A 15,215-nucleotide genomic window follows, 5' to 3' on the forward strand; every position below is an offset into this window, starting at 1 on the left:
CAGCAATGGACTTTCTCTGAGAAGAGGAGGATTATATGCCATATGTATACACCACAGCCACTTCTTCCTTTTCTTTTCATTTTCTCCCTACCCAAATCGCATCTCTCTCTCTTTATCTACCTTTTTTCTCTGCAGGAGCCCGATGTCAGCCTCGTCCTGTGAGCTACAGATTAGGGGAGCATGGGAGCGGGCGCCCTCCTCCTCATACCTCCACCTCTATTTTCCTTCACTGTCCCTCCTTTGCCCCTCATCCCTCTCTCCTAGGACTGTAGCCAATAACAGTGTTGGGGTCACTTATGTTAATTACAGCGTTAGTGCAACTGGGAAAAATTTCTGCAAAACACACACACACACACACATTCCCGGAGTGCACGTGAACAGTTCACACACAACAGAGTCAGTGAGTAAGCATGTGTCACTGAAGCAGTGTGTGTGAGAGCGAGCAAAATAATAGTTTCAAAGACAAGGGAAATGGAGAGAGTGAGGAAATGTCATGGAGAAGGAAGCCAGGCGCACGAAGGAGAGAGGAGAGAGGAGAGAGGAGAGAGGAAAAGGTGGCGAGGGAAAGCCAGTCAGGAGTGTAGACGAGAAATGACTGTAGCTATACCTTTTACTAAATACAATTCATTCACAATACTACATCGAGAACATTGTTCACTTTAAAAAACATTTCAGGGATTTCAGTCTTCCACACTATAGCTACAAACATGGAAATTTCACACTGTCAATCGACTGACCTTTCTTCCATTGTGACTGTGAGAAGTGAGGCGAGAATATAAGTAAAATCTCAATAATATGTGGGAGGGAATGATAAAAAAAACAAAAAAAAAACAGCTGCTTCCCCTCCACCTGAACGAATAAATGAGCTAGAGAAAACTCAGTAGCCTGCACTTTCAGTGAGGACTGCAGCCATTAGTCCACCAGGGAGTGAATGTCAGCCACCTAGGACAGCAGTGTGTAGCTGAAGTTGAAAGATGCCGTATGAAAATGCTACCACACATTAAAATGCGTTGCTGTTCTGGCAGCTCTGTGCGCTTGATTAGGGAAATCTGATGTGAAGTTTGGAGCATTTTCACACCTTCTTTTGTTTTCTTGTTTTTCTTCACCTTTGCTGGCTTTGCTGCTCAGTTTAGCTGAGCTCAGCAGAGAGAAGAGAAGAGAAGAGAAGAGAGTGAATATTGCGTTGCTGAAAAGAAACCATCCACCCCCTCTTTCTTCTCTCCGTGTCTCCCCTCTGCCCATCCTGCCCGTCTATCCGTCTGTCTGTCTGCCATGCACACAGGGTCTATTTATGGAAAGCAATGTCACTCACGCAACACCATCAGATAGCTTTCCCCCTGCCCTGCACATTGCTCATACATCATTAACATTCTCCATGACCCCAGCACACACACACACACACACATACACACACACACACACACACACACACACACACACACACACACACACTCACACACACAAGCTGCACCGCCGATGACATGCTGCCAATCAACCAGTACAAGACAATGCAGGCAAATGGCTGTACAGCTCCACACTTTATGTACTTAGACATCAAGCAAACTAAACACCCAGTAAGAGTAAACATGTACAACATAAATGTTCAGTCTTTTGTTGTTCAGACTGTTGATTATTTTTTATAGTGAAAAACACAATTTCTCAGAGCCTGAGGTGACATCTACAATCTTAAATCAATCAAGTTTTGTCTAACCAGTGGCCAAAAGCCCCATGATATTCACTTAAGAGAGAAAAACAGGAAATCCTCAAATTTGAGAAGGTGAAACTGACATATATTTGGTACTTTTGCTTGATAAATGAAGTGAAGTATTTACTAATTATCCAAATTTCTGGCAATTCATTGTCTGTTGATACATTAATTAAGAAATTTATAATTTCAGCACAATTACATTTTTAATTCAAGAGTCAGGACAGCAGTGTTTGCCATCACACTTAAAGGAATAGTTCTCGACATTTGGGGAAATAAAATTCACTTTCTTTCATTTCGTGTGTTGAAAGAGAAAATTGATATCACTCTCCTGTCGTACAGTAAATATAAAGCTGCAACCAGCGCCTGGTTAGCTTAGCCACATGTTAATACTGTTTTTCACAGATTAAACAAATGAGGTAGGTTAGCCATTGAGTGTTAGAGATGCTAATAGGGACAGAGCCAGGCTAGCTGTTTCCCCAGTCTTTGTGCTGAGCTAAGCTAACTTGCTGATGGCGCTAGCTTCATATTTACCATACAGATGCGAGAATGATGTTGATCTTCTCATCTAAAAGGAGGGTCTCTTCAATCAAAAGGCTTTTGCCTGTTCTGTCCTATAAAATAGACATAGCCATCTATCGAAGCTAGGATTAGCAATGGTATGTGTCAAAATGTAATATTTGCAACTGACTTCGGAGTGCAGCTATACTTTCACTTAAAACAATTGTCTCGGTAGGTTAATTACAACCTCTGTGTAGGTATATGGCAGGTTTTAAGTGAATATAATTCTTCAGTTCTCTTCTCACCTTCAGCAATTTTGTGAATATCTTTGGAGATGCAGATATTTTCAAACCTCAATTTTGAAAGTTCTACTAGTTTAATGTGTGTCGAGGTGTCAAACAAGGCTTGTGTGTGTTTGCATACGAGGGAGAAAGGAGAGAGTGATGAAAACATAGAGAGAGAGAGAGAGAGAGAGAGGAGAGAGTGTGTGTGTGACCTCGTCAGCCTCCGAGACAGCCTTCAGAGAACAGTGATGACAGGAGGAATTAGTGAAGCAACACAAACCAGAAAAAAATAGCCTCCTCTCCTCTCCTCTCCTCTCCCCTCCTCTCCTCTTCTCTCTACTAACACAACATTTGACATCTGCGCAAGTACATTGTGTCAGAAAAAGTCTGTGAGTGCGTCCACAGCATCAGGCAGAGCACGAGGAGTTAACAACCCGAGCATGGACATATGGGACGGAGGCAGAGAGACAGAGAAGGGAACACATCTGGACAGGGATTAGGACAGCTAAAGAGGCTAAAAAAGGAGGAGGAGACAGAAGGATAGGCTTAGCGATGGATATGGGAGGGGTGAAGGGGCTTGTCAGGGTTGTGTGATGGGTGAAGGTGGGGGTGGGTGAAGGATGAAGTCAGCGAGAAAGTTATTTTTCTTACTTGAAAGAAACCTGGGGGCATGGGTCCTCCTGGCATGCCATCATTGGGTGGCATGTTTCCCATCACTGGACTGGGGGCAGCGGCCGCACTCTGAAAAAAGAGCAAAGAAAAACAGTATATTTTCAGTAACTTGTGGAGCAGAGAACAGTTGTGGAACAAAACAGCAATCAGCAAGGTGTTAAAATAATTCTGTGTTTGCTGAAAATAATAGAAAAAGTGTTTAGAAATTACTTCCCAGAAAAACCTCCAAGTCTGATTACACTTGCTGAATTTCTGGACACAAATGGAGCAATTACCGATAACTGATGAAGATATGATTATGTGGTTAGAGAGATAAATTATCTGATGAAGGACACAAGACTATCTTGTGAAGATGCAGATTTAGGGGCGACTTAAAGCCTTCTGCTCCCACAACTCATTTGTGCGATGCAACAGACAGCCAAATCGATCGTACCTTCTCCGGACTGTAGCTGAACTTGAAAATGAGGCGAGAAGCTGTCAGTTGCAGACGGTTATGAACAGGAAGAGTCATACAAATGAACAACTCATGTTTCTTTCTCAAACACGTAGCAGACAGACTGTTTTCAGACTCGTTCTCATTTGCTCTACTTTACTCCATTCCTCTCTATGTGCTTCAACCTGGTGTGTTGAACAAAAAACTGTGTGACAATGTGCAAACTGTACATTTGCACAACTCTAATTGAGCAGTGTCAGTCCCTAATGTCAACACTTTTTCAGTGCTGATATCAAAACAACAAATACATCAGTAGCCTTACAGTACTGTATTTTGAAGAATATAGATGTTTTTCTACAAAAAACATGTTTATATTAATTTTATATAAAATGTCAAACATCTGATTTCCTTTCAACATCATCTTTGAACCGGACCATTCTGGTCAGTGTTCAATGTCAACTTTCAGCACATTTTTTATACCACCTCATGCCCACCTCCATAATTTATAGGATTTTGTGAAATTCCAAGCACTGATTTAGTCCCACTTCTCACTGATGCAAAATTTTGATTTATACAACAGCCTTCATTCCTGCATGCAACCCCTGTTTGAATATGGCCTCTAAACATATTTCTGGCAGTATTTCCGTCATCTTTGCTCTCAGTTATGATGATTTTCAACCTCAGGGGAGAAGACAGATGTGACAATTGCTGCTCTGCTTTTCTTCTCGGGCGGTGAGGCTGACAGTCGGTGTTTGGTCATGACTGCTTTGTCAGAGCTCGATATTCACACATGGCCAGAGCAGTGAGAGAAGGAAACGAGAAAGTACCAATGAGGACACATTTTGACTGTGGAGCAAAACTACATGCTACGGGATGTTCCCAACACTGGGGAAGAGGGATTATAAAGCTACAAACCCCCTTCTGTGCTGATGCACTGTCCTCAGAGGAAAGACAACTGTACTGGTTGTATGTTCAGACACTTAAAGCAACCTGTCTTCATGTTTTCAAGTGACCTCTTATGGTTGTTTGAATAATGACTGTCCAAGATAATTCAAATAGCAAAGGTAGAATGAGCTTAATGTTGTTCCACTCCTCCAAGGGTCTGGGGGGGCATAAAAAACAGCACCACGCACTGAGGTTTGGTTTCTCCTTTTTTGTGACCACAGTCTTTCCCTCACGTTAGCCGAGTAGTTTTAGTTTCTGAAACATAACCATAACTTCACCATAGAGGCGGAAGATCAGACAATGCTCATATGAATGATTATGTTGATTACTTTAGAGGACTTGTTGCACAATCACAGAGGGACCAAGGAAGCATTAATAGTTGTAATATCCTGGTTTCACCTTCATAAAATCTGTTCTCTGCTGAACAATCATAGACACACACACACACAGACACACACACAGACACACACAGTGCTCTCCTCCTGCCCCTCCCCCACTGTAACTAGAGCTTCACTCACTTCCAGAGCAAACAATCCCTCCATCCCTCGGCTGACCGGCATGGCCCAGACACCAACTAACAGACCCCGGGGCCAGGAGGCAGAACACACAAGCATGCATGCACAAACACACACACACACACACACACACAACACACACACACACACACACACACACACACACACACACACACACACACACACACTGCACTGGTAAGAGGGTGTGAATCTGTGGGACTCTCTGAACAAAACATAAGAGACTCAGAGCGTGGACATGGACATCCACTGGAGTCAGACACAAGCAGGAGGAGGAGACAGAGAGACGAACAGAGAGAGAGAGAGAGAGACATTTAAACAGATGGAGCTGGCAAACAGGAGAGAGAGAGATAGAGAGAGAGAGAGATGGAGATCTTTTAAAGGGTGATGCAGTCGGACAGTGAAGAACAGTCTGCTGAAGTGTGTGTGTGTGTGTGTGTGTGTGTGTGTGTGTGTGTGTGTGTGTGTGTGTGTGTGTGTGTGTGTGTGTGTGTGTGTACTATGTCAGTTACTCCCAGCCTCGACAGTTGACAAGCATGGAGAGGAAGAAGACAAGGGGATCTAGAGACAGCTAACTTGCTGGCAATGCCCCCAGCACCACAAAGTTATGAATGAGTTTTATTCATCACACACGGTCTACTGACGACAGATGCAGCCTCGTATATAAGTCAACATTTCACATATGAGGCAGGTCATCAAAACAAACATTGGGTTTGGATTAACCCGAATAAACGGACATTAACACAGCTGATACGAGCTGATATTTAGGGTCCTTGAGGCTTGGTGGTCTGGGATGTGTGCAAAGTGGTAGCAATGACCACCAGTTTGATTGATTTGGTCCTTTGTTACATCATCCATTATCAAATTCAGGCTCAAATGCCAATAAATTCAGTCAGACCCTGTCCAAATCATATTCATTCCAATGGAGCTGGTTCCCACTGTATTGTTGCTCTCAGGTGTGTGTGTGTGTGTGTGTGTGTGTGTGTGTGTGTGTGTGTGTGTGTGTGTGTGTGTGTGTGTGTGTGTGTTTGTGTGTGAATATGTGTAATACCTCAGTGGATCTGGGCACAACCGTTATCAGGTATGGTTATGATCATAATCATTGTGAGATATAAAATGTGTTTTTGGAGTGAAGATGGCCCGTGTGAACCGTGAAGTGCAGGGAAAAAGTGAAATGTGTCGCTTTTCAACAACAGCTGTAGTTACTCTTCTCTCTGTGTTTGGTCTACTAGGGTCTACTGGGATGCGTCTGTCTGACTGGATCCTTTTTTTTTTTTTTAAACATTTATTAAGGCATGCCTGGATTTGTTTTCCACAGGTGTGTCCTGAGTCGTCAAGCATCTGTATAGTAGACATACTAGAATGAGAGTGAAATTGGTTTGATGGATGGAGCAACTTTGCACGTTCTCCAACAAACACAGTGCAATTTAAGACACGTCTGACCCCAACCGGACCCTAGAATTATGATCTTGTTGGACAATGGGGAAGCGCAAACAATAGGCTAAATGCTTTATATTTGCACACATGCATACGCACAAATACAAACATATACACACAGTTAACCAGAGAGAGAGAGAGAGAGAGAGAGAGAGGTGGAGAGAAAGAGAAAAGGAGGATAGAAATGAAAATAAGAAAGGAAGAGAGAAGGCCAGAGATGGCAGGATGAACGGTAGGGCATCTCAGGGAGAGGAGGAAGAATGAATGGAAGTGGTGCTGGCATGTAAGTATGTGTGGCGAGTGTGTGGTGTGTGTGTGTGTGTGTTGTGTGTGTGTGTGTGTGTGTGTGTGTGTGTGTGTGTGTGTGTGTGTGGCTGCCTGCCTCAGCCAGCCAACGAGGCTCCACAGTACTCAGGTGAAGCAGCAGCAAAAGGCCCCTTTTCCTAGTTGCCATGACAACCCCGACCTCAGCGCCTGCTCTCCAGTGCCCATTAAAACCCTCAGGCCGTCAATCATCAGCATGGCCAGGGAGCAGAGAGAGAGGGAAAGAGAGAGGGAGAAAGAGAGAGAGAGAGAGAGCAGTAGAGAGAGAAAAAAAAATGAAAAAAGAAAGAGAGAGAAGACGAAGGAAAAAGAAACAGAGATGGAGTTTAAAGCAGCCTGTGGCTTTTGATAGCTGCCCTGTTTGCCACTGCGATCTCCCTCTTTTTCTCTCCCTCCGCACAAACAAACCTGATACACAATACCTGCACAGTGTTAACTCCTCACACACTCCTCCATCACACTCCTCCGCCTCCATGAAAGCATCCACTAAAAATCAGGCTTACATTCCATGGCATTATCTTTGTTCATTTCAAACGAATCTTTACATGAGCTATCTTCATTCTAGCTCATGTTTAACTAATGATCCTGCTTGTTCCAGATGTAACATCTTCAGTCTTAATTCTGCATCCGTTCCAGAGGATTTTCGCCGTATAGCTCGGCTCTGATTTGTACGTATTTAGTTAATGTTTAAAGGGTTAGTTTGGGTTTTTGAGAGAATTACATTTTTCCTACTTGCCCAAGGAGGGGCAAACTCATTGAAGCCTTTTTTATGTCTCCGTGAGCAATTTGAAGACGAGTTGAAAGGTGTGATCTCAGCTCCATGAATGTCTATTAAATCAAAGAGCAATCGTTTTAAAGGAATAGTTAGATATTTTGGGAAATACGCTTTCCTGCTGAGATTTAGATGAGAAGAATGAAGCCATTGATGCGGGAATACTTCTTGGTTGGGAGCTTGTCGTTTTTACACTACAGATTAAAAAAAAACAAAAAAAACCCATTTACAGTTTTTATGCTAAGGTAAGCTAACCAGCTGCCAACACGAGTCTTCTCATCCAACTCGGCAAAAAAGCATTTCCCAAATTGCCAAACCATTCCTTTAAAGAATGAGCAGTTATCTTCTCTCAAATCGTCTTTCTTGTTTTCAGAGCTGTCGTATATATATATATATATATATATATATATATATATAAAAAAAAAACAAAGCACATGTATGGTTGGGAAAAGACTAATTAATAATGTGACACACACCTGAATTTTGATAACAAATCAGTTTATGCTCAAAATATTGTGAGCTAAGGTATCTTACTCTCACAAGCTCTCAACAGTCTGCATATTCAAACTGTATGCAGAGCCATTAACAATGCATCTACTGTACAGTAAAATCCCTCTGTAGTAAGGCTTGTGATAATTTCCTCTAACAGAAGGGGTCTGCTCTCCTTTGGCCCCCCGGTTGTGATCCTCTTTAGCTCTATGGCGGAGGCTGGCTAGCAGGTTGGCTGGATGGCCCACAGACAGTGAGTGAGAGGCTCTATCTGTGCGGTGATCAGACCTCGGCTTCCAGGGGGTAATGGATCTGCTGTTATCTGGGTCCAGACAAGCAGGCCAACACACTGCTACCTGCTGGCCACAACAACACTGATCCCGACCTGTTAGTGCTTGTGTGAGTGTGTCTGTGAATATGTGAGTGTGTGCGTGTGCAAGAGCTCAGCCTGACCAGTCTGTCCTCTTCAGCAACCCCCACAAAAAAAAAAAAGGAAAAAAAAGAAACCACAGACACAGACACACACACACTGTCTCTGTGTATCCGTCATACACAGGAACACATAAAATGTTAAAAGTCCATATGGGCACCCTTAGTCTCTGAGCTAAAAAGTTCACACAAGTTCACACACACACACACACACACACACACACACACACACACACACTTGCCACTTGTTAGCTGTGAGGACACGGATTGACATAATGCATCCTTAGCCCATTACCCTAACCTTAACCATCACACATAAATGCCTAAACCAACCTAAACTTTATTCTAATCTAAAACCAACTCTTTACCCTCAAACAGGAGCTTGAAGTTGAGGACCAGCCAAAATGCCCTTACAACCAAACACATGAATGTACACAGACACAGACACACACACACACACACACACACACACACACACATACACACACACACAGAGTCCGGTCCAACTCTTTCATGAGCTTACATTATTCACACAACGGCTCTCTGTGTCTCTTTCATTCCTCTGTTTATATCTGCTTCTTCATTCTCTCTTTTTCTCTCTGTCTGCTCCACAGCTACACAACAAAGCACAAATTGTGAATAGTGCTGAAAAAAACAGACAGGTGGAAGCTGTTAATGTAAAGAACTTGTCCTTGATGTGCAAGGGCTGCGAAGAAAGAGTGAATTTTAATCAGAAAAAAACACTGATACTTCTGTTAAAGCTGACGTCTGTGCAGGAATAAGCAGGGATATGTAGGTATAGATGTGTTCATGCATGAATGGTTATGCCATTGTGTGTCTATATGTGTAGTATCTGTGGCTTGCTGACTGATTTGCAGACAATCTGTTGGTTTCATCAGGCCTGCAATGCTTTACACATCTCTGTAATCTCCATAACCAAACCAGGAATTCCTCTCCACACCTCTCCTGACTGTCATCGCCGTCAGCCTGTCCTCCCAACTCCCCCATTTGTCCTTCTGTCACACCCCTCCTTCTCCTCCTCTCCCCTCAGCTTCAAGTGTTCCAATAACTGTCAGTGAAGTCAACTCTATAAAGATTAGAGGAGAGGCAGGAGTGTGTAAGCAGGGCTGCCGGCCGACAGACGGGTCTAATCGATGGAAGACGGAGAGCTACGGTGCTGCTCTGCCAGGAACCCAACTCTGAACCCTGTGACATGGAAATGCCCTCGATGGCAAAAGCCGCTCCCTGTGCAGGCATGTACACACACACACACACACACACACACACACACACACACACACACACACACACACACAAGCACGCACACGCACAACAGGTATGCAAAAGAAATATGCAAACACACATGGTGAGTATGCATGTATGGGAATGCGATGTACATACAACAGACACACACACAAAGACACACATATGCTCCTCTGGCAGCTGTTATGTCAATCAGGTGAATTAATTACCGGTAAACAAATCTGCTAGGGATCCCCCTACAGAACACACACAAGCCCAAACAAACACACACAGACACATATCCCTCCTCCCCTCTCTGAATCATCTCCTCGCAGCGTCAGGGCCCCTGGAGCCTGGAGCTGCCTCCCAGCTACCAGGCACTGCTCCGAGCTGCAAACCCAGAGGGAAGCTGCCGTGGCTGGGGGATGTCACCCGGCTCTCCCGCTGCTGCCCTAGAGCACCTGCCCTAACTCCCGCTGCTGCCTCTCAGTCTAACCAATCAACCTATGGCAATTCACACATACTACCTGACAGGAGAGACAACACACTCCTGAGTGCAGATGCCAAACACACACACACACACACATACACACTTGTGCACGTATATATGCACACACAAGAGCAGACACCTGAAAAAAGAAACTGCTCTAAAATGAAACAAACAAACAGACAAAACACAGACAATTCTGCTTGTCAATTCGTGCCTCATGTAAACATGATATTGATGTGGTGGCTCTCTGTGGGCTGGATGGCAGCTGACAGAATGAATTGAGGGATCCACAACACATGAGAGACAAAACAACCTGACATAAATAAAGAAAAACATGCAAATAAGAAATTGTTTTTACATGATTAAAAGTCAGATTTAACTTTTAATGTGCACATAAGAACAACTGTGAATTGATTTTTGAAGGATAATTGTGGTTTATTTCCACTTCGATCCAAAGCAGATTTGTTTACTGTAATTACGTTTTTTCATCATTCTTTTTGGAAATCACTACACTGAACAACAGAGTTAAGTTAAACTGAGATCTGGGAGTGTAGGATTTTAAAACACCTCCAGTCTAGCAGTAGCTGTCAGTTAGAGACATCCAGCACAGCTTACAAACCATCTCCCTGGTTCAACTTTGACCTCTGTACTTGCTGTAGTTGTGCACAGTTTTTGTGACCGGTAAATCTGCAAGGGTGGCCTTGGACTTGAAAATGGTGTCCGTTACAATTTCTCAGACAGTTCATGGACTAAAATGCTCAGTCAAGAAAATAATCATTAAATCAACTGATTACTCTTCAGTTGCAGCTGCAGCACAATGACCAGACTGCTGAAACTAGGAGGAAGGGTTTAACGCAATACTACTCAGAGCTTTATGACTTTACTATAAGGTAAACAAAAGTGACACAAACATGCATTAACTGTGTCAAAATATGTACTGATGTAAAGTAATTTAATACCTGGCTTCCTTACACACACAAATACACACACACACACACACCCACACCCAGAAGCCTTTATTGGCTGTGTCGGTAGTTAATGACCAAAGGTTGGCGATGGCCTGCTGCTCGCTCTGGTGACCCTTTCTAACACAGGTCCCCCCTGCTGGCACTGCTCTTTAATTACACACACACACACACAAACACAAGTGCACATACACACACCGATATGCAGCCCCCGCCCCCTCTGCCCGTGGTCTTTCACTCCCTCATTAGGCAGTTGGTGTTGGGTGGAAAGCCACAAGAGAACCAGAGGACAGGTTGTCATGATGACGCTTGTCCACACACGCACGCACACACACACACACGCTTGCACGCATGCACACCTACGCACGCATGCACACCTACGCACGCACTCACACACTTTGAACGAAAGAGGCATACATGCACTCAAAGCTATATGCCTAATTGAAGATTATTAATGCTGCTAATTAGGGAATAATAGAATGCTTGGAGCTTGGTGACAAAACCTGATTTTAAGAATACAGTAGAAGAATAAAAGGTGTGTAAGCGTTTGAGAGAGAGTCAGGGAAAATGATTTTATCATGCTCTATCTCCCTCTTGTCCTCTGAAATAACTGGCTGGTGTCAAGTTACCACGGCTCTTGTTCACTGATTCATAAGATGAGTCTGTATCCAACAGGGCTTCAGTCACTGCGCCGCTCTGCGGGTCAGAGAGGGCTGCAGATCAGGACGTAGCAGGTAGATCATCCCCCGAAAGGCCACTTCACAGGTGAGGGCACGCACCAACACGGAAAAGCACCCTTAAACACTTTTGACAAGCTGCAAATGATGATGTGTGTTGCATTTCCAGATGTATTTCATGGCTTTTTAGGCCAAATGTAAATTAAATGTTTCAAAGAGTGAAACATGTGCAGTAAGTGCCCGGTTACAATCAATAGGATAGAATAGAATAGAATAGAATCAAAGAGCAACCTTATCTTGCATCAGCTGCCCCGTTACACCATAGTTCAACAATCATACAGGCAGAAATCCATTGTAAAAGAAGCACAGATAAGTTCTGCTCAGCCTCCATAGACCAGAAGGCAAAGCAGCCAAAAGACATGTCACATTTTGCCAACCAGGCCAGATGCTCACTATTTTCAGCTACAAAACCTCAACCTCCTCCACCGCTTTCACTGTCACTTGCACTCTTGCCTCCTACACATAAAAAAAAAAAAAAAAAAAGGAGAAAATCAACAGGTTTACGGCTGCTGTCTCAGGATTGTATATCATTCTAGGAAAAGTTGAGGGAAAGCATATGTAAATAATAAACAATCCATCAGCTAAAAAATATGCCAGGAATGCACTGAACATCTCAGACTGATGATAAATAACAGCACTAGGATCCAATAGTGGAATTCTCCTTAAAGCACCAACACATCTGATGTAAGTGCACACACACATACGAGCACTCAAGTATATGGACACACTCTCAGACAACCACACAAACTCATACTCAGGTGTGTATGTATATGCACTACACACTACGACCCTTACCGGGTGAGCAATACCAGCTGACATTTACATCTCTGCAAATATTAATGTGTTTATATGTTCATGTTCCTACATCCTACAAACTGTTTACACTAAATCACAGATACCATTGATATTTTAATCACTACTTACTTATTCATAATTTCATTCTGTATGTTTAAATATTTGCTAGATCTCTGTCTCCTCCTCTTCCTCCTCTGCATTTACAGCTTAGCATATTAAAGAACATTTCTCATAACGATAAAATAGAGTAAGACCTGAGGAAAATGTTAGAACGATTTTGAAAATGGCAATTAGAGAGAGCACAGAGGAAGATGATAATCTGCAGAATTTTTCATTGATCTCAGGAACACCTTAGGAAATAATAATATAAATACACATATAACACACGAATGTGACAATAATACTAGAAAGATATTTTCATTAGACAGACGCCAGAGTTCAGAGTGCGTTAGCATCAAATCTGCACGTTTGCAGGGAACACAACAGCCACAAGAGAAACTAGCACATGGAGCTGTGGTGACACAAAGTAAATAAACTGAATGGTGAGCTGCTCCCCTTTTTGATAGGATAATCTTAGTGTCTATGTGGACATAGAACGTGTCATGTTGAGGACATCCTTGTGATCAGACAGACTTAAGCCGTGCATGTAAAAAACTGCAGCCATTTCATTTATTTGTATGTGGCCAGTCTTGGCGACGCCGTGGAGTGCCAAAACAACCCAGTGTCGTTTAGGCAAAAAAGTTGAACCTGGCTCAACTTTTGCCATCTTGCAAAATGTAGAGCTGCTTTCAGCAATGAATGCCCACAAGGACACTGACCATGCAATTGCTATGTCTTCTGATCATATCCCGTCAGCGATGCGGTGTGTTGCATCTAATGTCATTTTGCACCACAGCAGGGAACCCCAACACAGAACGACCAGGTATCAAACAGGGGTCGGGATGAGTAAAATGAAAACTTGTTTGAATGAAAAACTTGCCAGTTGTTTCATATTTATCTACACTAACCTATTACTTAAGTATAAAAGCTGTAAAGGAACTTTTTAAAACATGGCTCCTACAGAAAATCTTAAACACACGCACGTGTCTGTGCAGGCTGAAAGATGCAGTTTGTCTAACCTACACACTCACTTTCACACTTGCTACTGTTGGAATCTGTTGTAGCTCAAACTTTGCCAAGATTTAATAATATAACATAACACTTTATCAGCCAGACCTCCTACGGGACTATTAAAAATGAAAAGAGTCTCTGGCAACCTTGTTAGCAATATCTACCTCCTCCTTATTCGTTGGCATTCTTTCATATTCTCCCGCTCACTTTTTCTTTTTTTTTTTTCCATCTCTCCCTTTTTTTCTCATGTTATGCTCACGCAACTGGATTTTATTTCTGCAGAGCTGAGAAGGTGCAAGATGAAAAGGAGAGGGAAGTGGTGGCACCGTATACTGTGAACATTAAAAAGAGAGAGAGAGAGAGAGAGAGAGAGAGAGAGAGAGAGAGAGAGAGAGAGAGAGAGCGAGAGAGAGCAGCCAGCTGAATTACAGTCAGGATGTACACATTCCATAGCGCCTGAAGCAACATGGTGGACCTCAAAGCTGAAGTCAGACGTCTTTAGCTGGAAACAGTAAAAGAATTATCATATATTATCCTGCATAATGTGGTAATAATGAATATGAACTGAGTACAAACACACGCTGAGCAGACTAAAAAGTCCAGTCACAGCTTTCGAGTGAATTTGCTTCTGTTTTACTGTAACAATAGATGAACGCCTGCACATTTGACATTCAGTCCAAATTCTCACCCGTCCACTGAGCAGAGTTTGTGTGTCCCACATTTATGTTTAGCAACCAACAGAAACAGACCAGACATTTAAAACCATCACACGCCAGTCTGATCCACTCACCCCATTTCTATTTTAGAGTACACGTGTGTCTGTGTGTCTCTGCGTGTGTGTGTGTGTGTGTGTGTGTGTGTGGTGTGTGTGTGTGTGTGTGTGTGTCGAGCCAGGCAGGAAGAGGCATTCTCATAGGAACAGTCCTCCTGAGCGCCAGACTTTGGGGGGTTGGGCATGTGAGACACACTCACACTCACAAACACACACATGCAGACACACACTACCCATTTCCATTTTGTATCCCAGAGGCACCACCATGTGGACCACCTCCTCCTCAAAAGTCACAACTGATGCGATCTGAGTCAGATATTTTGATAAATATAGAAATTCACATGAAGCATCAGCATAAACTGTAAGAATGACTTTCATGTAATGATAAAACACATATCAGGAGGTTAAAACCGTCAGTGAACACAATAACTTAACAAAAAACTGTCTTTGAAGACGCTATCTGATCTTCAGGCACATTTTCCCTGAGAATAAGGGGCTGAAGTACGCTTATGAGTATAGGACAAAAAATAATGCTTGGGTGAGCACTTCCACTTCGACGTGCTTGTAGCAGCAGACAAAC

General features: G+C 43.1%; 1 protein-coding gene across 2 annotated transcripts in view; it reads right to left on the reverse strand.

Moving 5' to 3' along the window:
* ssbp4 (single stranded DNA binding protein 4) overlaps nt 1–15,215 on the reverse strand; it is an 83,336-nt gene that overhangs the window by 20,040 nt on the left and 48,081 nt on the right. For both annotated transcript variants that reach the window (XM_056378478.1, XM_056378479.1), the window contains exon 5: nt 3,142–3,231. In XM_056378478.1, the coding sequence (XP_056234453.1) occupies nt 3,142–3,231 (90 nt within the window). The remainder of the gene's footprint in view (nt 1–3,141; nt 3,232–15,215) is intronic.

Source organism: Seriola aureovittata, chromosome 6 (assembly GCF_021018895.1).
Source record: "Seriola aureovittata isolate HTS-2021-v1 ecotype China chromosome 6, ASM2101889v1, whole genome shotgun sequence".
NCBI classification, from domain to species: domain Eukaryota; kingdom Metazoa; phylum Chordata; class Actinopteri; order Carangiformes; family Carangidae; genus Seriola; species Seriola aureovittata.